Genomic DNA, 23,879 nt, shown 5'->3' on the forward strand with positions numbered 1-23,879 from the left:
TCAGCTGAACGAGCTGGAGATGGCCTTCTCTGTCACGCAGTACCCAGACATTAGAATGAAGGAGTCTCTTGCATCTGTCACTGGGATACCGGAGTCCAAAATCCAGGTATGCAACGCGTTTCTCAAACTTTAAATGGGCAAATGTGGATAACGCACGAATGTGTTTCAAAAATAACCATATTTCTTTTTTTTAAACAGGTGTGGTTCCAAAATCGTCGTGCACGCTATTTCAAGAGCAAGAAACCAACTAAAGAGGTCAAGAAACCTTCCACGGACTACCATCATCAGTTCTCTTGCACCGAATCTCCCAGTCTACCATTCCTAGAGTTCCTTCCCTTTCCTTTTGCTCCTACTCCCAGCCCACCCGCCCCGGCGGGCTACCCTGGCCCAAGTCTGCCTCAGTCAACCAGGCTTTCAACCATACTTGGGAGTCAGGCCATGACCCCCCCTGCACCGACGTATCCTGTGGCCGGCGAACAGGCTGAAGGCTTCTCTGCGCATGGACCGGGTCTCCTAGGAGTATCGCCCCGAGAACAGTATTACCAAACGCCAGACTTCACTGATTACTGCCAAGAAATGTCGCCAAGGTGTGGGCTCAGTGAATGGGATTTTTCGGTGGACTTTGAGGCTTTGCTCGAAGATGCACACGGATCACAGCCCGTCGCTAGCCGCTGCGCTGTTTTCACACACACTGGACCCAACGAGGGCGTGCAGAGTCAACTCGAACATCAGAACTTCTGCAACACTAACGAGGCCACGGACGACCTGTCCAATCTGGGCGATTTCTCTATGTCGGATTTGGATATTTCTGAGGCCATGATTGATTATCTTTTGGGTTGACCGACATTTTAGAAAACAAGTGAAATAGCTCATAAAAAAGATTGTAAATAGGCTTAGCTATACTATTTAAAATTCGACTGCTCTAAAGAAAGGATATTGTGATCTGAATTTAAATGCACGAAACTATTCAGATACTTACATATTGTGAATTATTACTGAGATTTTCAAATAAAACCTATTTATTCTATACGACTAACAGCGTAAGTTTATATTCTCTAAAGTCACCCGCCACAGTCACGTGGCGCCGTGGCTTAGATGGTTAAAGCGCCTGTCTAGTAAACAGGAGATCCTGGGTTCGAATCCCAGCGGTGCCTTTTCGAGATTCACAAGACTGATTTGCCAAGACACAGAGATGTTTCCGTAAACGGCAACTGGTTTATATCGAAATAAAAGTAGCGCTACTTGCAATCATCTAATTGAACGGTGATCCATGTTGCAGTCTTGAGAACGTCTTTTTTCGACAATTTACGTTTAGTTTCATTTTCAAATAGTGCTAGGCGACACGTCTGCAAACCTTTTACAGTTGTTCAGTGAGGAATCTGTTGGAATCAAGATTAACTCATTTATAATTCTAGCATGTATGTAAACATGTAGCAGCCAAAATGGGTGTGAACCTAACATGACTTGTAAAACGTTGTAAAATGACGTTGGCTTGCACACGTACATACAATGCTTACTCACTTTTGTCCAGAAGAGGGTGCACCTCATTCAAGAGAGCAACTGTCTTTTGAATAGATAGAATCTACAGTTTATAGTGCAGCAATCTTTTATTCGAGTGGGGATGTAGAAATCAGGTTAGAATATCTACAGCAAAACCACGTGTTGTGACAGAGAACCAACACTTTTGTAAAATTAAATAATAAGAACTATGTGAGCAGACATTGCTCTCTACCAAATATTGTTGACAGGATTCACTTTTTGATTTAGGTTCAGTGTCTAGGAGACGCATGTAGAATAGCTAGACGGGGCATGCATCAGAGTTGAGTTGACTACCATTTGGACCAGAACACAGAATATAGATTTCACATTTATTAATTCATGATTTTATCTTATCCACCTTAATAAGGAGCGGGTATTTATGATGAATAATATGCAAACAACAAAAAAACAGAAGCTATTATTGGCTAATATTGCAATCACGCTAATACTGGTCACTAAGAGGTGTGTTGAAAATGAAGTTATTTAATAGAGTTAACCTGTTTATCTCTTTTCTGCTCTTGAAACATCAGGTGTCTCTTCCTGCTTGCAGCCCAGCCAGTATTTTGCAATGGAACGTGGGTAAGGAGGGTTGGCAGAGTCCACACGTTTTGTCTGCAGGTCCACTCTGTAGTATTTATCTGCCATCATAGATAGAAGATAGAAAACACACAATCCAGCACAGTGTTACAGGAGGAAGACAGTATAGAGTGAGCTTGACTATCGGATTAAAAATATATTCATACCTTTCTGGAAAAAATACACATTTTGCACAGGTGTGCTTTTGCGCTCCTGCGTGCTGGTTTCTTCAAAGATATCGCTGAAGTCACTGTAGTCAAACCAATCATCGTAACCCCACAAATCATCAAGCAGCGTGTGGCGACTGTGCCTTCGTCGCCCTGTGCGCTTCTTGCTGGGCCTCCTCCTCCGGCTGCTGCGCCTCTTTGCTGGTGGAGGAGAAGATGCCGTCGGTTTGGGGCTGAGGTGGACTCGCCCCACCATGGCAGCATCTACAGAGGGCCTGACGCCCTGCCAGTCCATACTGATGAAACGAGGGCCTGTTTGACGGCTGACTGCTATGGAAGGAAAATACCAGATAATTAAAAATAAACGTGTGTAAAACGCACAATGAAATACACAAACCCTGCTGGGGCCTTACAGGAGCTTCCAAAGAGCTCGGTGAAGAAATCCTCCCATGTCTGATCACAGAAGAGGTCCGTGTAACGTGTGAACAGCACCGAGGGGGAGGTCTTGCTCATGTCGACACACTCCTCATGGGAAGGCTGGTGCTTGAACTCATACTGGTAATATTTTTCCCCTGAAGAAAGGAACAAACTCATTTTGACATCACACGATTGCCATCACAAATAAATACATTTGATGCGTGAATTACATTTATTGTCAAAAAAGTTTTGAGTTCCAAAGCTTCCCTCCAGAAGTACTGAGTTACTAGCAGTACCACAATACACTCTATTAGTCTCACATTTAAACGTTTATTCATCAAATACCAGCCATACACTTGTTAAGTAAGAATGTGACCAAAAGTACTTGGGACTAATTGTACAAGTACTAATTGTACAAAGTGGCTATATTCAGAACTGTGTATATTGTATTGTTAAATCTAATAAATAACTCTTGCAATTAAGAATCCCTCAAATGACGACTAAAACATTCCAGCTGGAAATGTTTTTTTATGTAATTCAAATGTTTAACCGTTTGAAATTCTCTTTTTTTTATTACAACATACAGCTTGTAAAAAGTAGTCACACAAAACTGCTGTGATTTGACTCAAAAAAGGTACCGCATTTATTCAGTGATGTCATGTTTGCTCAAAACACATTACATTCTGAATATCACAAAACTTACCTTTGAAAAAGTAGGCTTTCTCTTTTCCCAGGTGACTGGGTGCTGGTATGGCAAAAGATGCATCGACGTCATCTGGTATGCCATCGAAGCCCACTGAAATGTTGCGCGGATAGTCCTCATCCAGAACATCACCATCAAACCGCCAGTACTCATTCCCCTGCGGGAGGACAAGGGCAAAGTTCAAAGACGGAGCACACTGGTTGCAGACTATAAAGAGGTAGACGTTTCTACCTTAAAGATATAGGATTTTCCTTGGCAGTTGATGCGTGTGAATGCCGCGTCCACAGGTCCGGTGATCCCCCAAACCTCCTGGATGAGTTTTGGGTACCCAGGAAGTATAGACTTCTCATCCAACTCAAAGAAATATTCACCTAGCACGAAAAGCAGGCGTTTAATTTAAAATGCCATAATTCATTTTTACCAGGAAAATCCATCAAGTGACATGTACAGCGGGTCCAGTCACAGATACAGATGTCCAGATGTGAGAGACATACTCTGTAAGACAGAAACCCGGAGGTTTACCTCTGAAAGCGTATATCGAGCCGTTCTTGAGCTGCAGAAAGGCATCAAAAGGTCGACCACTGCAGGCCTCTGCCTCGGCGTCTACGGATGAGTCAGGCCCTCCTGGCGTGATGGGTGTTGGGGAGGCGGCCATGTTTGTTGCAACTGTGCTGGAAGTTGATGAGGGAGTCTCTCCCTCTGGGACGGTCATCCCTGCTTCTGTTACTCCATCTGCTTCCTCAAAAGTATCGCCACGACTTACTGAGGGCGGGAGACACCAGCAATGGGTCACATCAAGGTGTGGCCCAAAAAAACTATTCATTCATAAAAGCAAGAAACTTTATTAAAATGCAACATTTATTGCTGTACAGACTTTTTTTGGGGCAGACGGTGTCAAAGTCCCAGCAACAGCTCCCATAGTAAACACACATGGAGTCACACTGGCATTTTGTCCGGGGGTCGAAAGAGCCACAGCGACCAACACAGGACTCTGGGGAAATGCAGTTTGTTTATTTCAAATTACATAACATGTATTGATAGAGGGCAGACGTGGACAGTGGTGGAGGAAGTCCTCCTTTAATTCAGTATAAGTTCATTGTAACATTTAGTTGATGCAGGAGGTTGAGGTGCAGCTTGTTCTATCTGCTTTATTCACAGGTGGCAGGTATTTGCGTCTAGTGCTGTTTTCATTGTTTACAGCACACACAGCTGCATTCAAGGACTAGCAAGTCATCCCATATTTAATGAGCAAATACAAAAGGATAAGAATACAATAGTTATGAATAATACATCATTTATATTTAAATCATTCATGTCAAAAATGTACATACACAAATATGCTATTAGGACAGTCTTTGGTTGATCTTTTACTTTTAACGTCCCTTTGTAATATTTCATTTAGCTGTAACATTTGTTAAATTACAAAAAAAATGGCCAGAAGACTTACTTTCTGCAGCAAAAGCGATGTCCAGCAGCAGGAAGAGGCCCAGCAGAGCCACTGCTGGCTTCATGTCTGCTCACAGGAAATATGACTCTTCTGAGCAACAAATTCACAACGTAAGTGTGTGCCTGATCAGTGAACTACAGTCAGATGAGTTTGACTGCCCCAATTCAGGGTGCAGGGCTGTGTGCAGATGATCGATAGATGTTTTTCAGAAGCCGTTGACCTCCAGGCATCCGCCGTCCCGATTGGTCAACAGTAAGCTGTGACAATCATTAACCTGTGAGGGATGATCTCTGTCCTGTCTGTCCAAGAACAACAATATATGGTCCCTATAAGGCTCACAATATACCCATTGACTTTCCTGATGTGGCAAATTTAACAACCAATTATTAATTATGACTTATTATAATATTGTGTTCAAGTAACTTCTGGTGGAATGACAGAGCGCGTATCTGAGCTCAAACATTGTGTTTCCAGTGCAGTCATTAAATCTCAAACAGAGTGACGAGGCAATAACATTCTCACTTTAAGAGCAAAGAGCAAAAGAGCTTTGGCATTTTTGTTTTTTATAATAGCATTTCTGGCCATGTACCATACATACAAAACATTAAGTTAAGTGAAATCTTGTTAGATTAGGTTATTGGGCTGCTCGATTCTGCTTCGTTTAGTCAGTGAGAGAATCAATTTCAGTTTGGTCAAAAAATCCTTGCAAAGTCTTGAGTGTTTTAATCCACAGAGTTGTTCTTATTATTTTCATTGTTCAGATGTTGTTATTGGGAAATCTGCAAATTTATTTAAAAACCTAACCTCAGTTTTGAAATGTTAACCAAAACTGTATTTAATAAATAAATATAAGCAAAAGAACCAAAACATCCTGAAATGTAGTCTTTTAGTGTGCCAAGATGATTTCACAAGTGAAATGAGGGCCAATTTAGGCAAATAATGATCTTCCCTTTCCAAGTATTTATGATGGTACGGGACAAATACATTATAGATAAGAGATCTCCATGTGTTGTGCAAGCTCATAAAACACTACGGCGGTGTGTTTATTGATAAGAGAAGGCTAATGTTCTCACGTTGCTTTTTTATTGATTCACATACTTGTTTAAGTAATTATTTAATTAATTCGTAACTGGGCTGATATTTGAGTTAATCCTGTGATTTGTGAAACAAACCCTCATTACCTTCTAAGACAAACATTGCTCAAACCAAATCCCCAATGAACGGGGGAGGCAAGGAGGAGACTTGGGAAGAGAGGAGTTGCTGCAACATGCATTAAACAAATGAGACATTCTGCCCTTGAAGCCGTCAACATTTAAATTTGACACAGCTGCTTTCATGAAAACTTTTATAATTACCATTATTATTCAATTAATTATCGTTCAACTCTAAAGTAACATATAATGGCAAATCATTACTGTGCACTCTGGTTTCATGTTTAACACAATGTTAATAGGGGAGCTTTAGAGGAGCTGCTGTTACCATTCACAAAGCCAGGCTTGCTGTCTCCAGGCTGTGAAGCTCCGCTAGCTTTCACCCTTTAAAGTATAGTGGTAAGTATGTCGTGTATGAATGTATGTGTGATAACAAACACCGTGTGTGCCGTATAGTTATGAACCACCAGTCATATCAGCCGAGTAACCATTTATCTTAGTGTTTTATTTCTCTTTCTGAGCCGACACATGTCAGACACCAAATCATTTCTGTCCCTCTCGCTCTGAAGACACAGTGGCTAAGTGGCTTTGTGCTCACAGATTATTTCCTTTAGCTGGCTGACCTTTGACCTGACAGACTGCTCTCCAGAAGATAAACCGTTGGGCTATCCTACTTCCTATCGCCACCTTTACTAATACCTTCCTCTCTTTCCCAATGGCGCCATTTCCTTCTCTGACACGGATTCTCGTCTCTTTGGTGCTGGGTTAATGTTTGATTTGCAACTCGAGATATAAAGAGTCCCCCCCCCGCCCCCCCACGCCAATTGTTATTGCTCACATTACCTCAGTTGTTCTCTGTGTGGCACATCTGTGTTTCCTTAGCTTCACCTGTATGTTGTCACTAGAGTCTTTTTTACTCTTTTTCGGCAGCCCCTTTTGAGTAATATTATACAGTATATATTATATTGTGGATAGTTTTTCCCTCCCGTTGGCTTCTTCCAGGAGAATCATGGCTAGATGGCTGAAGTGGCTGTGGTACCACAGAAACTACATCATCATCGTTGTCACTCCAATTGCGCTCCTTCCTCTGCCACTCATCATCCCCACATCGGTGAGTGTGTGTGCGTGTGATTGAAAGACAGCTGTAAAAACAAAGTAAATACCCCGATGGAGACAATATAAATATACAAGTACAGCCAGAAATTGTTAGCATAACTCAGCATATGGACTAAAAACAGGGGGAAACAGTCACTGTTAAATCTTGTTAGTTTAATCTTTACATCAAACCAAGTGTGACAATGACAACTTGTCCTTTCATGAGTTTATCTGCCAGAATCCTTTTTTTGGGAGCGGTAACTTGGTTGGTTGGTTGCTAAGGATAACCATCTGACAACCAAATTATTTTATAGCTTAAAAGAAAGGGTATTAAGGGCAAACCCAATATTTTTGGCAGTATGGATATTACAATGGATGCATAATGAATTGTTATCAACAAGCGAGCTCTCGTGGGCAGTGCGTGGTTTACACAGCGAGGAGCAGTTATCTAGTGAGACAAGAGCACATCAAGGGTTGCTGTTATCTCCTTGTGTGAAGGGTTATTGCCTTTGAAAAAGACGCTGGAGAAGAAGGACAAATGAGGAGAAAGCCGACGTAGTGTATGAACTCGCGGTAAAGTCTGCCTGTGTTTGTTTATGTCTGCGTGTTATTTGGGCCATAAAAACTGGATCTCTACTTTGAATCTCTCATGTTGAATATGAGAGCTTCAGATGATATACAATAATATAACGTTGCACCAATGACGCAATGTTTGTCACTTACACCCAACCAGAGTGTGTTGTGTTGTGTGTGTGTGTTTTACAGGAAGCCAGATGTGGTTATGTTATCGTCCTCATGGCTCTGTACTGGTGCACAGAGTGTATACCTCTACCTGTGACGGCCCTGCTGCCAGTCGTCCTCTTCCCCATGATGGGCATCATGAAGGCTGGAGACGTATTGGACTTATTTAACTTTTGTGTTTCATTACGCGCCCGCTTCAATCTTCTTAAACAACACCTGTCGTACCTTTTCAGCACAATGAGCCCGCTTCTATGACAGGATACAATCTCTCACCTGAACAAACAATCATAAAAGGGGAGAAAATGTAAAGGCAGCTGACTTGTGTTCTTACTGTAACCTCATATTTGGCTCTCTGGCTTGTAAAAGCTCAGGTAGAGCTGGAACGAAACACTACATTCTAAAAGTCTTGATCTGATCCTCAGTCTCGGGAAACTATGGAGACTGAAGCGTCAGACCTGCCGATCCAGTGTTTGACTTTTATTGCTCATAAAACAAATCAAGTGATACATTATGTATGTTCACAGGTCATTGTTCATAGTTCAAAAGCGGCATCTGTGTCGGTGTCATGTATTTCAGGTCAGTATTGAGTATCTGAAAGATTCCAACATGCTGTTCATCGGTGGCCTGTTGGTGGCCATCGCAGTGGAGTACTGGAGCCTTCATAAGCGCATCGCCCTGCGGGTTCTGCTGGTGGTTGGCGTCCGTCCGGCCCTGTAAGGAAACATGATGGCCACGTGACACATCTTTGTCATGGATGCAAATACAAAGACAAAACAGAGACCTCTGCTTCAACCATTTCACAAGACATGCCGGAATTTAGAGAAAATGCACAGAACCAAGCAGCAAAACCCGCCGTTTTATTCGCCATCATACTGTTCTGCTCGTGAGCCTCCCATTAAACACCCTCTCACACAGGTTGATGCTGGGCTTCATGATCGTCTCGTCCCTCCTGTCCATGTGGATCAGCAACTCGGCCACCACAGCCATGATGCTGCCCATAGCCCAGGCCGTGCTGGAGCAGCTGAAGGCCACAGAGGCTCTGGCGGACGAGCGAGATTTGCGCGCTGCAGCCGTGGAGAACCCCGCGCTTGAGCTGGAGAGCAGACAAACTAGAGAGGAAAAGATGGACGAGAAACAGCCAGATAACAACGTCCAGCTGGAGATGGGAGAGGGTACGTAGCAAAGTCTGGTGGCTATTACAGTATCCTTTACTATAACTTCAAGTCACTGCACGCCTCGCGCTCTAGATGGCGATGAGCGGAGGGCGGTCTCACTGCAGGAGTTCAAGAGGAAAGCAAGGGAGGTGAAGTACCAGCACCTGACCAAAGGGATGAGTCTGTGTGTGTGTTACTCTGCCAGCATCGGAGGCACGGCAACGCTCACCGGCACGACCCCAAACCTCATCCTGAAGGGTCAGGTCGACGAGTAAGGCACCGACAAAACAAGAGAGAGTTATCACCACAGCTGTCTCTGCCCACCTCTCATCCCCCTTACTTTCTCATCTGTGTGAAGGCTCTTCCCAGGGAATGATGATGTCATCAACTTTGCCAGCTGGTTTGTCTTCGCTTTTCCCAACGCGGTGCTCATGCTGGTGTTTGCTTTTCTCTGGCTCCAGTTTACGTTTCTGGGCTTCAAGTAAGACATCTTATGCTTACTACAGTCAGAACTAAACCTTTAAAACGTCTCATTCACATCATGTGGTATTTATTTCTCAAAGTACTAAAGCTGTCCACACGTTAAGGTTTACGAGCCGTTTGAGTGATCAGATTGCAAAACACCTGCTGGGAAAAAGGTCTGTTGTAATAATAATTGCAGTTACACAGTCAGCGGCTGATCTGTTTGATGTGAATGTAGTATACCAGTACTAATGTCACACAGCTTAGCCATAAAAATCATCCTTTTTATGGTACAAGAAGCAGCAACGGCTCTTGTATTTGGGACAAATCCACATTTCAAGACATTTTATGCTCAGGCAGTACGACTGTGACTTTCTGTTTTTAATATGCTTTAATTAGATAAAGAGATTTTATCCAAACATGTTACTATATAGTACTTCTACTTCTACTATGAAAGAAGTCCTGTAAATCCATGATTCGTTCAACCGTTAACTTTAATCCACACTTCTAATCCCTCCAACGTTTATTTTTCCAAATCCGTGGCATGTTTGCACTTTGTACTTTTCCCCTCAGCTTGAAGAAGTCATTTGGCTGCTGCCTGAAAAGCAACAAGGATGAGGAGGCGTACAGGGTGATGAGGCAGGAGTACAATAAGCTGGGGGGCATGACGTTCGCTGAGTGGGCCGTGCTCACCATCTTCGCCCTGCTGATAGGCCTCTGGTTCACCAGGGAGCCGGGCTTCATTGACGGCTGGGCAACACTGCTCTTCAATAAGGGAGGACCGTGAGTCATTTTTGCTTTTCTACATTTTTCGTTTTGGTTATGACTTCAAACAGTACGTATATATTATTCATATTGCCAACAAATCCCAAGAGAAGAGTAAAATTAGGTGAATTGATCCATTGCCTGTGCAGCCAAAGTCTGATATTGACACATTATTACTGTCTAATTACTAATAACTCAATGAGACACACTGTTACAGGTCACATATATGCTCCTTAACCATAGGCCATGCTGATACAGATAATTCTTAATGATAAAGATGTGTGTGATCTGTAAGAACAAATGGGTGTGAGTGGTCAGAAACCTTTCGAGCGCTGCACTGTTACGCTTTGTTGGTGTTGCCATCTGGCTTATTGACTTTAGAATATTTTCAGATCCAACAAGATGTAAAACTATTCGATGACTCGCAGAGAAATGCGCGTCTGTTCTTAGTTTGATTGTTTCCACTGTGAAAACAGAGCAAGAGAAACATGGCAGCAACACATTCAAATTACAATATGTGGAACAATTTTGCTTTTCAGGTTTGTGTCCGATGGAACCGTCGCTATCTTAATGTCGCTGCTGTTCTTCGTCATCCCCTCCCAGATGCCCAGGTGCGGAGGCTACGGCAACGACGGCGAAGGTGAATTCAACAACAAAACAATTGTTTTTGGGACCTAAATGTCAGCTCATTGTAACCCTGGATGATTTTTAGAGGACATCCCAATGCCTTTTTAAATCTTGTGACTTTTCCTGTCCACACGTCGTCGGGGTGTCACAGGTAAGATGGTAAAAGCTCCCCCAGCTCTGCTGCACTGGCAGGTAGTCCACGAGCGGATGCCCTGGCACATCATCCTGCTGCTGGGAGGAGGCTTCGCTCTGGCTGCTGGAAGTGAGGTAAACACCCAGAGGGTTACCGTACTCATTATGGGAAGTCAGGTTGTGGTCGGTAGGCCGCAGTCAGTGTATTATCTGCAGTAGAGGGCGAGCAGCATGACTCTATGGTTGGTTGAAAACTACGCAAAGCAGTGCACTGCTGTCCAAAAGAAGGACTTTTGTAGAAATACTTGTGCAAATATTCTATTTGCGGTGTCTCTTGCTGCTTCCTCTGTCTACAGCTGGGCATTGTTTTATGTCTGCTTCTACCTACCAGGAACTCGCTGACTGCCATCTACAGTGGATAACTGACTCTGGAAGTATCTACTGTACAACACCAACTTTAAGAGTTAATCTAGTCCGGTTACTGCTTTTCAAACGCCAGTTCTGCAAAAAGAAATGTTTTCCAACAGGAGTCCGGTCTGTCCAAGTGGCTGGGAGAAAGCCTGACACCTCTGCAGCAAATTCCCCCCTACGCCATCTCGTTGCTGCTCTGCATGCTGGTGGCCACATTCACAGAGTGCTCCAGCAACACAGCCACCACCACCCTGTTCCTGCCCATCCTGGCCTCAATGGTAAACAGAGGGCCACACGCACACACACACACACACACACACACACACACACACACAAACACACACACACACACACACACACACACACACACACACACACACACACACACACACACACACACACACACACACACACACACACACACACACACACAGCCTCTCCATTGTGTTTAACTGTGCTGCGTGATCCGGCCAGGCTGTAGCCATTAAGATACACCCGCTGTACGTGATGATTCCCTGCACCGTCGCTGCCAATCTGGCCTTCATGCTGCCCGTGGCCACACCGCCCAACGCCATCGCCTTCGCTTTTGGAAAACTCAAAGTCATGGACATGGTGAGGCTCGTACTCAGAATACACAATTAATGTTGCGACAGTCCTTTATATGAGCATTGTTTGGAGGGCTTAATTCAAAAGAAGTCTTTGTTGGGGTAGGTCAAGTGTAATTCACTTATTTATTTATTTATTTATTAGTCTTTTATTTTTAGGGGTTTGTAGGGTTTGAGATTGAAGCATAAATTGGCTTTTTAGACTTTTAACGGGCTTCAAAGTGTATTTTTCCTCTGCTCTTGCTATGCTAATCTGAATATCACTGTGTGTTCCTCAGGTTAAAAGCGGCTTTGTGCTGAACGTCATTGGGATTTTGACTGTTAATATAGGCATCAACACCTGGGGACACACCTTGTTTGACTTGGGAACCATACCTCATTGGGCCAACATTACCAAGAGAAAACCGTGAGTGGGGGAAGGCTGCAGAAGGAATATGGACAACTGGAATGACACAGAATATATTTTTAAAGAAACTCATTTTTTTAGGGTTTTTGACTTACTTGTAAAAATTTCTGTGTGTTCTGTGGTAGGCTTAAAACAAAATAACATCAATTCCATAATTAGACCATGTGTATTTAGATGAAAATGCTGTTTGATGGCTAACTTTATAATAAAAACTGCCAACACAAGATGGTTGTGTTGGGGGTCAGTATCTACTGTGGTTGTTCCAGGTAAATGTTATAAACTGTACATTTACGGGATGGTAACAACTCAGCAGTGTATTTTTTCCACATTTATGTACTAGAGCTATTTGTATTCTGAATAATAGTATGTAAACAAAATATAAAATATCTCACTCACAAAAACAAGACAGTGTGGTATTGTTAAAAGCTCCGTGAATCTTTATTTTTGTTCATTCATACCAACATTTGAAAGGTCAAGAACAAGTTCAAAACCATTTCTACATGAGTAACAATCAATCAAAAATAAATCTGCTCTACTTATGTTACATTTTTTGATACCATTCAACTCAAGGTTAACCAATTTGAGCTTGTCATGTCTGTCCAATTATTTCCATTAAATAATTTCCTTTAACTGACAATCATCAACTTGTGCAGACTAATACAAAGTCAGATCTGATGGATGCATTCTTACCATTCTCCTGTGTTGACCTTAAAACACAACGGGTGCATATGTGTAAGTTACGTCCTGACTCATCTAATATTTGCAAAAATAGCTTTTGTAGACGGGTGGATTTTACTGCTGGAGCACTAAAAAACACCAAATCTATTTTGATGTGCTTCAAATAGAAAAGTATATGCTGAATTAAAATATCTATTTGTACCCTTTTTGAGTCCTGTTGTGTCTCTGTATAGTCAGAGAGAACGCCAAGTGTGCACAGTACAATCCAAAGACTCTCTGCGTAGTAGATTCCCTCAAATAACAGATCAACACTCAGGTCCTAACTTACTAGAATGTGTTTAAAAAAAGGAGAGACGGACATGTGCGAGAGGCAGAAATGAAAGGAACAAGAAATGGACAGAAGAGAAATGAGACCGACAGATGGAGAAACAGACATTAGATTTCATACAAACAGAAATATATGAGATTTTAGGCGTATTTCTGCTACATTCCCATCTTTTTCCTTTGTTGTACAACACAAATCTGATTAAAACATATCAAGATTGAAAAATTAAATGTTCCTTCTGTTCTTTTATAATATGCTTCCAAACAACAACTTCAACCTAACAAAATGTTTAACAAGTTCTTTATGACCCAAACAAAGCAACATCAGGGTGGTAAAGTAAAACTAGTACATGACAAGTACCTACAGGGTCATATCAGATTAGCTCATTTTCACAAGTGTGTTCTGTAGACATGTTGTGCTTTGAGCAAAGACAATAAACAAATACGCTCTACAAGTAACACACGCCACACAACTCAAAACCAAAATAAAAGGAGTAAAGAAAACAGGTCTGATGAACAGGTTTCAAAATCTATTTAACCTTTAATAGAAACCAAGTGACCACATTATTGACGTTTAAGTTAATATATTCTTACCAGACCATTAATCATGCTTCACCCTGACAGACAGTTACACAAAATACACACAGACACTCCAAAAAGCTCACCTACTGAAACGGAGAGGAAAAATTGAAGTCCTTAGAAATCACATGTTTAAATGCAAATATTTGTTCCAAAACCCTAAAACACAGCAATATGAATGAAAGTCTTAATATTTCAAGATAGAGGTTTTTGATTTTTTTTCACATCACACGTTTGGGCTGGAGAGCAAAAAAATCATCTCATGAGTTGCTTGCTGGTTTATCATGTGACCAAAAAAAAAAAACCCACGCCATGCTGTGAACACACACACACACACACAAACACACACACACAAGCGCACAATCAGTTTGTGACTGACACGTGTGTGCGGCTGTTTTCTGGATGGCGCTCTCTCGGCAGGAGAAAGAGATACGAGAAGAAAGGAGGATAAAGGTGCGAGCGGCAGCTGGATCGACGGGATGTTAACGCCATGCACTCGTGCATCCGCCCGTCTCCCGAGTCGACGTGTGCTCTCTACGTCCCGCCGTTGTACGAGTAGTCCGCCTTGTTGTGCATCACCAGCTTATTGTCCACAAAGTAGAAGCTGTCGGACTGCGTCTCGTACGGGTGCAAGACCATCTCTCTGACTGAGGGTGGACACAAAAACATCACTGCTGTCACACCACTGGATCACAACCAAGGGTCCAGGATCCAATTTGAATTTTCAGATTTTTAAAATGAGTTAGAATAACCGAACACTATTTATGTTCTTTGTAGCTTGTTAGCAGCCCGTCGGGGGGCGATGTTGGTCAACCACTTTGGTCCAACAATGTTGTAACGACATTCATGAAAACTGCACATATGGAAATGCCGGAACTTTTTTCTAGCATCATCATGGGATTCACTTCTGTGCTTTTGAGATGATTGGATTAAATGGTAGTTGATGTTAATCAGTGTCTTAATAGCGTTTAATTTAGTGCCAATATCAATTGTGTCCCTTTGTCTTGTTCATGAATAAATTCATGCAAAACACATTCAAATCCACTAGTACTTTGCACTAGTGGGCTCAGCGGAGAGAAGGGTCCTCCTTAAATCACAGGGTCAGCGGTTCATCGAGTCCATCTCCGTGTGTCCTTGGTCTGGACACCTAACCCCCAACGAATGAACGACGGTCTGTCCTGTCCTCTTAAAGGGCCGGTGGACAGCAGGCACCGAGTCCTGTCCTCAGTGTATGGATGGCTGTCATGGGTGTGTGCCAATTAGCAATTGCAGTGTGATGGTTTCCCTGGTAAATGTTAGACCTGCAGGTTACCGTAGTTTTATTGTTACTATACTATTTTAGCATTTAGCTCGTAGCACTGCTTCCTCACAAAGAACTCAAAGAACAGTTTTCTTGCTTGTGAAAGACTACAAAAATCCTGCAAATGAACCAATCGGAGGATCCACAGCTCTTTTGTTAATTGAGTAAATATTATGAAGAAAAAAACATTGTCTTACTGATGTCTTCAGACAGAGGTGGAAACTCGTAGATGTGTTCACAGGTGTTTTTGCTGCTGGGCATGCAGAAGCCAAACTCAAAGTCGAAGCTCTTGAGCAACTTCTCTCTGAAATAATGTCTCTCAATCATCCGGAAGTTTTCTATCGGCATGTCTCCAACGGTGAACTCAACACTTCGGTGACAAAAGGCAGACGAACAGACACAAAATGATGAAAGAGGCAGAGGACGCATTCCTCATGAATAAAGATTCACACGTTCGCACTTACGTGGCTCCAACTTGGCGCAGCCGGAGAAAAGCCGGGGTGAACTGGTAACGGACAAATCGGCCAGCGTTTGGGTCAACACTCCTCTTCTCTCCTGCTTTGTCTAAATTCAGAATCAGTTTGTGCGGAAACAGAAACCGAATCAGATCAGATTAAACCCGTTGGAGTAGGTTAACAGGTTATGGATATTCCCTCGGCTCGCCTGTGGTTGACTGTTGCAAAACGCATTGTATTAAAGTGAATGTCAGAAAACAATACAATATCTGCCTACAAAAAACATGCATGTTCTTGGTAGAAAAAGCATCGTGTGGTTGGTAGGGAGTGGATGGATTCGTTGGGTCGATGTGTGTGATTCACTGCAAACATTTCCATGGTACATCAAGGTTAAGTGAAGGAAATACGTCAGTGACTCGCCTGCGGCTGGAGGTTTGGTGATTTCAAACAGCACCGTGGCCGACTCCATGTCTCTGATCCTGAACCTGGTGAAGTCGATGTTGAAAATGTTCTCGTCTGGGCTGCAAAGATAATCTGTAAAGATAGGAAACGAGAGAGCAAGAATAATATAAGACGCTTGCTAAGAATGCACTTCTTTACTCCCTGATCAATTCTTTTTGAGAGGAAAATGTGTTCAGAGAGGATACAATTATAACAGTTTGTGATTATTCATAATGAAATTAGTAATTTTATGAAATTAGCTCTGAAACCCACATTCCAATTAAGATATAAGGGTTAGTACCTAATTTCTGAGCTATTAAGTTACTTTTATTCATTGTTGAAGCTAAATTAAAAGTAAATAAGTACTTGAAAATAAACAGTTTTGATACTGAAGATATTACATCACTGAAATTACTTCTGAAAATAACTGACATAAATCTTAATGTAAAACAGTGTTTGAGGAGCAATTTCCTCACAAATGGGACATGGCAGGCGCACAAACACACACTCACAGACACACACCCAGTATGAAAGAGACACAAGTTATTTAGATTCCTCTAATCCTTCCTGCACAGTGTCGCCTATTATTAGCGTTTCCCAGCACAGCAGACACTGCTTGATCTGATGACTTCGCAGGCCGACGTATGTAACTTCAACATCGCTGCATTATCTCCACGCGGGGTCCACGTAGCTCACACGGAGGACAAATGCGCACCACAAATTTATTTGGGATTTGAGAGTTGGGGGGGTGGAAGTCGTGTGACTTACGTTAACAAGTCTGCTGTCGTCTCGCAGTGGGACCACATCGTTCTACTCAAAGAGGAACAACAGTGTAGACATGGACGTCTATCGGTAGGGATAACGTAAGGGATGGCTTAGCGATAACGTAATCATTAACGACGGCAGCTCAGACGGTCCAAACAACCCACCAGCTGTTCACTAGGACACGTCCACAGCAACAGTAAAAATAACACATGTCCACATATCAGCTCCCAACTCTGCATCTCATTCAGGCCTGTTTTTCTTTCTTTTAATAGATATTACATATTTTGCTTATTTGATTCAGACAAAAGGAAACTTTTCTGTTGTTGGCCAGTAGATTTTGTCCTGTATTTAGTTGAGTTGATGGGTGGTCAAAAACACACAAGGGTCAGAAAATATCAAAAGTACAAGTTCTACAAAGTAAGAATGATATAAAAGGGATCTGTTTTGGGGACACAAACTGACGGCTTAATGTGTAAAACAAAAATGCACAAATCAAAATTAAGTAACTAAAAATGCTTCCAACAATCTCAAACCACTTTTTAAGAAAATGATTGAATAAGATTCCAACAATGTGCAACTTTTTGTTGATTAGTTGTAGTTTTTTCTCTTGTCAGCACCCTTCAGGAGGAAAGTGTTGAAATGTACTTGCATTGTTACCAAGCTGGAGCTTTTTTGCCTCCTGGATGCGGATTACTTCTACAATCACTTCCCCTCTTGGATTATTTACAATGCTCCCTCCGTGATATTTCTCATGTCTGTGTGTTCATGCCGCAGCGGAGAAACATATCCCCAAGTGCCAGCGTGCTGTCGACTCCGTTTAAAGCGCCTTCCTTCCTGACGGAGCAGATCTGATCTGTTGTGACGCTCTGAAGCCTTTGCTCCTCTGTCAGTCTGAAAGCTGAGGTCGGCTCTTCTGAACACATCCGCTCAGGCGCCTCACACAGCGCCGTACAACACCTGGAGACTCACACAGCCTCACACACACACACACACACACACACAACAAACAGCAGCCAGATCATTCTAAAAATACAACATACATCTATGGCTGCGACAAACTGGGCATTGGTAACAGTTTGTGTGTTTTCTGTAGTCTAAAATGTACCTTTGTGCCTCATAATGTACTGAGTATGAGTTTGAATGAGAGAGAGTGTGTGTGTGTGTGTGTGTGTGTGTGTGTGTGTGTGTGTGCTCTCACGCCATCTTTTCAAAACCGGGGTTGTTTGTCGCAAATCACACACAGTCTATCTCACCTTGTGTCACACACAAACAGACACACACCTGAGGATAACTTGCTGCTAGAAGCTGATGAAACCATGATCAGACGTGTGTCCCCGTGTGTCTTCACGTGACTCATACAACCAGAAGCCCCCCTTGTGAGTTCGTAGCGTTCGGTGACGTGAACTTGAATGAGGAAACGCAAGAAGACGGCACAACAGAAACTCTGCAGCAGCTGGAAAACAGGAAGCTTCTCTGCAAACCACTTCTTCAAAACATGAACATCAGCCCTCAGGGACTTCAAACGTCACGTGTCCTCATCACAGGACTAACGTACCGACCTCAAGATCCAATATTTCACTTATAGTCACGTCTTGTTTCAGTTTCATGTCGGATGGGTGAAGTAAAATGTTTTCTGGGGATGTTTTCCTGTTGAAAAAGAACATAAGTGTTTTCGCTAACATTATTTTAGGGGGGGGAGGGGGTGCCCCATTTTAAAGTGTGGTAAAGAAATAAGTAAAGATATCTCACAAAGCAGCTGCTCAACGAGTGTTTGCCGCAGTGTTAAACAGCATTATTGTTCAAACAGCATTCCTCAAATTCACACCTAAAACCAAAAATATAGTAGTCACAAAGCCAATGATGCCCTGGGCATTTCTGACCATGGAGAATTGGGGGAGAAGCCCATAAAGTATTGGAGTGGCACAGAGAGATTGAGAGAGAGAAAGACTCAATGTGTACCAGGTATTAGAAAACTTAATTATAATTATATTTTCTGTCCTCTCGCTGCTGATTCCTGTCCCATCGCCGCAGCACAAAGCAGCATTTTATGGACAGGCCCACTGTTCAAGACACACGGTACCACATGGCCTAGATTCAGCCGAAATAAACAGTTTTGCGCTTGTTTTAGCAGTTCACCCAGATACCGCTGCAGCACAGATCTTAGGAAGAACATTTAACAACCATGTGCAAAACAGATGCAAGTATCATGATTTTGTGGGTTTTTTGAGTAAAATAAATGCAGTTTTCGATCAATTCAAATTTACTAAAGCTCATAGTTTCTCAATTCAATTTCATTTTATTTTTTAAACCAAAATAGGAGGAAATATCCTCTTGTAGCATCAATGGACTACAGTCCGGTGAAGTTTGGCTATTTTGACCACAACATGTAACTCATGCACCAACCCCCTGAACCAATTCTGCTAAACTACTAAAGCACAATTCTTGCTTAACACTCAAATTGCAGTTCTAAAACACACTTTTTTCAAAACACTACACACACTTCTCTGCATTCTCTGCACAATTTTCATGAAGAAAATTTTGTTTTCACAAGAAAAACACTGTCATTCAAAATTCTAAAGTCAATTGCCCTACTCTGCCCACTGACTCGTCACATGGGATAACATCTGTCACACAGCGTTACAATTAGGAATCAGAGCTTTAGCATAAAAGGGCAACAGGTGAGCTCTTCTGTTTTGGAGCAATGGATGACAACATTAGAAACAGAGGCAGAGGAGTGAGAGTAAGAGGCGGAGGAGGACGAGGGGAGGAGGAGGACGATGAAGGCCAAGGACCGTAAACTCTGATGAGATCCGAGTCACTTTGGTTGACCAAAGCTATGGAGGAATTCTTTTCTGCCTGGAGATGGAAAGTGTTTGACCGAAATCCACAAACGCATAAAACCCTTCTCTAAGCTATGAAAGACGCATGTGGAGATAAAGCAGTTGATGCTTTTCATGGCTGGATTGGACATGCTTTATTTATATTTTATATTTCCCCCGCTGCTTGGCCAGGGAAAACATTGCTTGTGATGTGGATGAGATTCTGTGGAAGAAACCGGAACAGAAGACAGGATGCAGCATAGTTTTTCTTAAGTCTTTTTTACTGTAACTGTATACAGTAAATTCTTCTGTTGTTTTGTATGTAGACCACTGTATGTGCAACTTTGTGTTGGTTGGGATGTACACTGTGTGCATTGTTTTCATGGGGAAAATAAAATATATTTGTTACCGTGTATTTGTGTGTTCTGAGTATAAAAACAATATCCTAAAATATTTTACAACACATATGTATGTAATGTCTGTAGTAAGTGTAACACTGAACAAAAAAAAGGTCAAAGTCATTATGATGAATGGAGAAGTTTTTTTCCATTCATCATAATGTTTTACATTGAGCACATTAGTGTTCAACTGGTTCTTATGTATTCATTTGATGGTTTGTGTGTGTCATTTGAAAAACAAAATACCATTTTGAGAAGAAATTACATTGTTTTGAATGTAAAGTTTCATTTTGCAGGAGTATTGAGGGGTTTTGCCCATTGTGTGTGTGTTTTTTGATTTGTGTGTGGAGTTCTGAGAGTATGAGGCATGCTTTAGGAAAATGTGTGTAAACAATCGAGAAAAACTGTAAGAGGTTTTGGTGAACACTGTGTGAAATGCAGTGCGTGCTTGGGTTTCATTCCACTCTCGGGTCCCTACAGCTCAGAGACAGCTTAACTGCAACACACAACGTCTTCTACTGCCACGTCAGCATAGAAGACCCACACATCGTCTTTGAGCCTCGTGCTCACAGCGGCCGGTGGGGATACTGACCCGCATTTACCTGCTTGTGGCCACAGGGAGGTCACGACACAATGAGTGACCGACCGATTGTGTGACGACACACTCTGCGGCCTTCTCTAATCTTGTAACCCAGTAGTTATCTTGACAAGCAGATATATTTGACTCGGTTTCGTTTCCTGCCGCCACATTACTTACTTGAGAGTACGGAGCAATTAACCGCATCAGATCGGCTGCAGCACACTGCTAAAAGAGTCCAGGGGGACAGGACTGCAGGTCTCGGTGGGTTATTTGAGATCTGAGCGCTTACCAGACCTTGTGGCTTGTAAACTGAACATGTTCTCACGGAAAACCTCTCGGCTGTTCTGCTTTTCTCACCAAAGCCCTCGCAGGTCCACCGGCGAGTTCACACACAGTCACACGGTTTCATCCGTCTACGTCGACCATTATCAACATTTGATGTGTTTTATTAAATATTAAATTACTAATATGAACTTATATAAGCATGTCAAGTTATTTATTGAGCTAACATTTCCCAACATTGGCTGGTTCTACCTTCCAAAATGTGAGGAAAAAATGTAGCCACTTGAAAACATTACTGTGATGGATATTCTTTACGTTTTGTGACGGTTACTAACAAAATTAGGGCCAGAACTAACAATACCTGAAGTAGTTTAGTGTTTTTTTTAAATGAAATTCCCACGTATCAAAGGCTGACATGAGAAAATGATTGGCATGGTTTGATTGAAATGATTGAATCTTTCATCCACAAAAAGGAACTGAATCAACAAATGGTTTCAGATTCAAACCAAACACTCGATTCATCTTATGATATCAAAAATAAATAATAATAAATTGCTTTGCTAAAAGCCACACACGTCTACGGGTGAGTCCTTGTTGCAGATCTGAGTTTGTAATGGACTTGAAAGATTAGGATTGAGTTCAAAACATGAATTTGGATCAGATCAGTAGAAAGCCTGTTTGCTGGAGTAGAAAATGATTCTTAGCAACTGAAAATTATTTTTCTGAGAAACCAAACACAGAAGGGAAGTTTCTTCTCCTGCTAAATGTCCACAAACTGCTTAAAACAACAACGTTTTCGACCCACTCCTGTTGTCAAGGATAACGGAACTCGGAGTTTGGTTGAATGTGCAACACGCCACTTCGGCAGGGAATTTATTTCAGCCACTTTGAGAATGAGCAGCAGCAGGAAACCACTGAGACAAACCAGTCACCAAACAACAGAGGGGCTTCAGTGGCTTTGTTCATGCTGCTTCTTGCTTTGTTTAACACGCAAGTGCGAGTTTGTGCGCATTCGTTTTGGGGAGTTTTTCCTGTGCCGATGTGAGGGTTTCGGGACAGAGGATGTTGCATGTGTACAGACTGTAAAGCCCTCTGAGGCAAATTTGTAATTTGCGATTTTGGGCTATACAAAATAAAATGAATTGAATTGAATTGAATTCGTCCGATTTGACTCATCCATCAAGCGACAGCGTGTGTGTGTACTGGCAAAGCAAGGGAGAAGAAGGAAGAAGAGGAGGAAAGGAAAGGAAATGGGTAGCAGAACAGAGACGCATGTTCCCATGGCTGTAACCACGGGGAGATGCTTCCCGTTGCCGTGGTGACTCAAGCGTGCATGTGTTCGCGTCGCTGTGGTGATTCACACACGCGTCCTATTCAGTGACGGCTCTGCGAGATGGAAAAGTGAGAGTTTCCGAGACCATAATAAGTTCAGCGTGGGAGAGGGAATCATTACGATGGCTCACTAGCGGCAATCAGAGACACTCGTGTCACCGCAGAAGACACGAAACGCAGAGTTGTGCTGCTTATCTCCCAATGTGAGCCTGTTAAAATAGCCACAATAAAATCAAGAAGAGAAGAATTCTTTGCAGGTTATCACACTCATTGTAACGCACCAATGTCACCGTGTTGTGTAAGTACCGTTCTTTAAATAGTTAAATGCCCTGCATGCACCTGTTAGCTAACCACTGGTTTAAGACTTGAGTTGCTGATAAATGTACCTGTTCTTTTGCACATAAGAGCTTATTGGCGGCTATCACTCCTGGTTTTCTGCATAAGAGGCTTGTTTGAGTTTTAATGAATTATATATGACTTTTTCAACATGGTGTTCAAAATGCATGAGGCAGAAAATATTCTTTAATCAAAGTTGTTTTTTCATTTTTGAACGAGATGCCAGACTGAGCCTCAACTTTGCCGCTTTCCTGATTTCACCAGTAACATGATCAGATATGCTGTCCAGCGTGAACATTTCAACACCAGCTGCACAGAGTTGGAAAAGTTTTTTCTTTAGATATCTGCATTCCACACATTTTAGAAAAAATAGATTTAGACCCAAACACTGCAGGTATGACACCTGGGTGTTTTCATTCTCCGCTCAGCTAAAAACTTTGGCACTGAACTAAATGTGAACTAATGAAGTGAAGAAAGCAGACATTTTCCTTCTGCATCCTTCTAGTCGGGAAAAAGGATCCTAGGATAAAATGTAAGTCGTACACATGTTCAGCAACTTAACTGACATCTGCATTTGAGGAATCTTCTCACTTTCTCAAACTCTAAGCAGCACACCCGCTGACAGCTAACAGGGAAGCTGGCATCACATCTGCAGCCAGGTGAACGTTCGCAACAGAGGGGGGTGTGGAGGGGTCCACTGATGCATCACCATGTGCTTGAACAGGGCCTAAGTAGATTACATAAATAAGCTCTCAGGGGCCGCCAGCAATAGCGTGATACACGACTCCGTTGGCACGCGTCAACATCTTTGTCCTTCTGCGTGTCACTCGTCAACCGGGCGGGGAACTTACTCTGCGTGATCTTCTGCAAGCCCAGAACATCCTCCGGAGTGACCCCCGCGCCGCCGAGCAGGTCCTCCTCCGTGGTCACCGGGACCCCCGCGTCGGTCGCGTTGCAGCCCTTCTTCACTCTCATCGCCGCCGTGTTCTGCGGGCTGCCGCTGCCTGTGCCTCCGGTGTCTCTGCCCGGATTATCACCGGCAGCCTTCTTAGCGGTCGGCGGGTCCTGGCTGCTGCCTCTGCCCGTACAAGAATAGCTCATTCTCCGCTCCTCCTCCTCCTCCTCCTCCTCCTCCTCCTCCTCCCCTCTTCTCCTCACCCAGGGCTCCCGAGACACAAAACAGCGTCGTCCC

General features: G+C 42.7%; 3 protein-coding genes and 1 non-coding gene across 6 annotated transcripts; 2 read left to right on the forward strand and 2 right to left on the reverse strand.

The window, feature by feature from the left end:
- Positions 1 to 1,080: 1,080 nt before the first annotated feature.
- trnat-agu (transfer RNA threonine (anticodon AGU)) lies at positions 1,081 to 1,154 on the forward strand. Its single transcript has one exon. It is a non-coding gene; the product is annotated as a tRNA-Thr (tRNA).
- A 783-nt stretch (positions 1,155 to 1,937) lies between these two features.
- Positions 1,938 to 5,031, reverse strand: vtnb (vitronectin b). Of its 2 annotated transcripts, none has more exons than XM_037466702.2 (8): positions 4,850 to 5,031; positions 4,277 to 4,393; positions 3,925 to 4,164; positions 3,634 to 3,773; positions 3,403 to 3,559; positions 2,696 to 2,854; positions 2,283 to 2,609; positions 1,938 to 2,177 (listed from the first exon to the last, which is right to left on the reverse strand). In XM_037466702.2, exons 1-8 carry the CDS (start codon positions 4,911 to 4,913, stop codon positions 2,041 to 2,043), a joined length of 1,341 nt encoding a protein of 446 aa, XP_037322599.1. In that variant the 5' UTR covers positions 4,914 to 5,031; the 3' UTR covers positions 1,938 to 2,040. The 2 variants fall into 2 exon arrangements, with proteins under 2 accessions (XP_037322599.1, XP_037322598.1); XM_037466701.2 differs by having other exon boundaries at positions 2,283 to 2,612; positions 4,850 to 5,029.
- A 1,813-nt stretch (positions 5,032 to 6,844) lies between these two features.
- LOC119214984 (solute carrier family 13 member 2-like) lies at positions 6,845 to 12,518 on the forward strand. The gene is made up of 12 exons (XM_037466700.2): positions 6,845 to 7,111; positions 7,861 to 7,989; positions 8,413 to 8,549; positions 8,752 to 9,008; positions 9,084 to 9,261; positions 9,349 to 9,471; positions 10,026 to 10,235; positions 10,757 to 10,857; positions 10,996 to 11,111; positions 11,504 to 11,665; positions 11,862 to 11,999; positions 12,271 to 12,518. Exons 1-12 carry the CDS (start codon positions 7,010 to 7,012, stop codon positions 12,400 to 12,402), a joined length of 1,785 nt encoding a protein of 594 aa, XP_037322597.2. The 5' UTR covers positions 6,845 to 7,009; the 3' UTR covers positions 12,403 to 12,518.
- Positions 12,519 to 12,812: 294 nt separating this feature from the next.
- On the reverse strand, positions 12,813 to 23,854 carry unc119b (unc-119 homolog b (C. elegans)). 2 transcript variants are annotated; one of them, XM_037466704.2, is made up of 5 exons: positions 23,539 to 23,854; positions 16,155 to 16,268; positions 15,744 to 15,843; positions 15,477 to 15,649; positions 12,813 to 14,626 (listed from the first exon to the last, which is right to left on the reverse strand). In XM_037466704.2, exons 1-5 carry the CDS (start codon positions 23,786 to 23,788, stop codon positions 14,514 to 14,516), a joined length of 750 nt encoding a protein of 249 aa, XP_037322601.1. In that variant the 5' UTR covers positions 23,789 to 23,854; the 3' UTR covers positions 12,813 to 14,513. The 2 variants fall into 2 exon arrangements, with proteins under 2 accessions (XP_037322601.1, XP_037322603.1); XM_037466706.2 differs by lacking the exon at positions 23,539 to 23,854 and adding an exon at positions 16,944 to 16,962.
- Between the last annotated feature and the right edge of the window lie 25 nt (positions 23,855 to 23,879).

Source organism: Pungitius pungitius, chromosome 16 (assembly GCF_949316345.1).
Source record: "Pungitius pungitius chromosome 16, fPunPun2.1, whole genome shotgun sequence".
In the NCBI taxonomy this organism is placed as follows: Eukaryota; Metazoa; Chordata; class Actinopteri; order Perciformes; family Gasterosteidae; genus Pungitius; species Pungitius pungitius.

Excerpts from the sequence above, each read along its gene's own strand:
- LOC119214984 (XM_037466700.2), top strand. The coding sequence starts at position 7,010 with ATGGCTAGATGGCTGAAGTGGCTGTGGTACCACAGAAACTACATCATC. Across the intron at positions 7,990-8,412 it reads GCATCATGAAGGCTGGAGAC|GTCAGTATTGAGTATCTGAA; the intron begins GTATTGGACTTA and ends CATGTATTTCAG. Across the intron at positions 11,666-11,861 it reads TGCCCATCCTGGCCTCAATG|GCTGTAGCCATTAAGATACA; the intron begins GTAAACAGAGGG and ends TGATCCGGCCAG.
- unc119b (XM_037466704.2), bottom strand. The coding sequence starts at position 23,788 with ATGAGCTATTCTTGTACGGGCAGAGGCAGCAGCCAGGACCCGCCGACC. Across the intron at positions 15,844-16,154 it reads CACCAAACCTCCAGCCGCAG|ACAAAGCAGGAGAGAAGAGG; the intron begins GCGAGTCACTGA and ends TTCTGAATTTAG. Across the intron at positions 15,650-15,743 it reads CTGCGCCAAGTTGGAGCCAC|TGTTGAGTTCACCGTTGGAG; the intron begins GTAAGTGCGAAC and ends TTGTCACCGAAG.
- vtnb (XM_037466701.2), bottom strand. The coding sequence starts at position 4,913 with ATGAAGCCAGCAGTGGCTCTGCTGGGCCTCTTCCTGCTGCTGGACATC. Across the intron at positions 4,394-4,849 it reads CATCGCTTTTGCTGCAGAAA|AGTCCTGTGTTGGTCGCTGT; the intron begins GTAAGTCTTCTG and ends GCATTTCCCCAG. Across the intron at positions 3,560-3,633 it reads GAAAATCCTATATCTTTAAG|GGGAATGAGTACTGGCGGTT; the intron begins GTAGAAACGTCT and ends GTCCTCCCGCAG.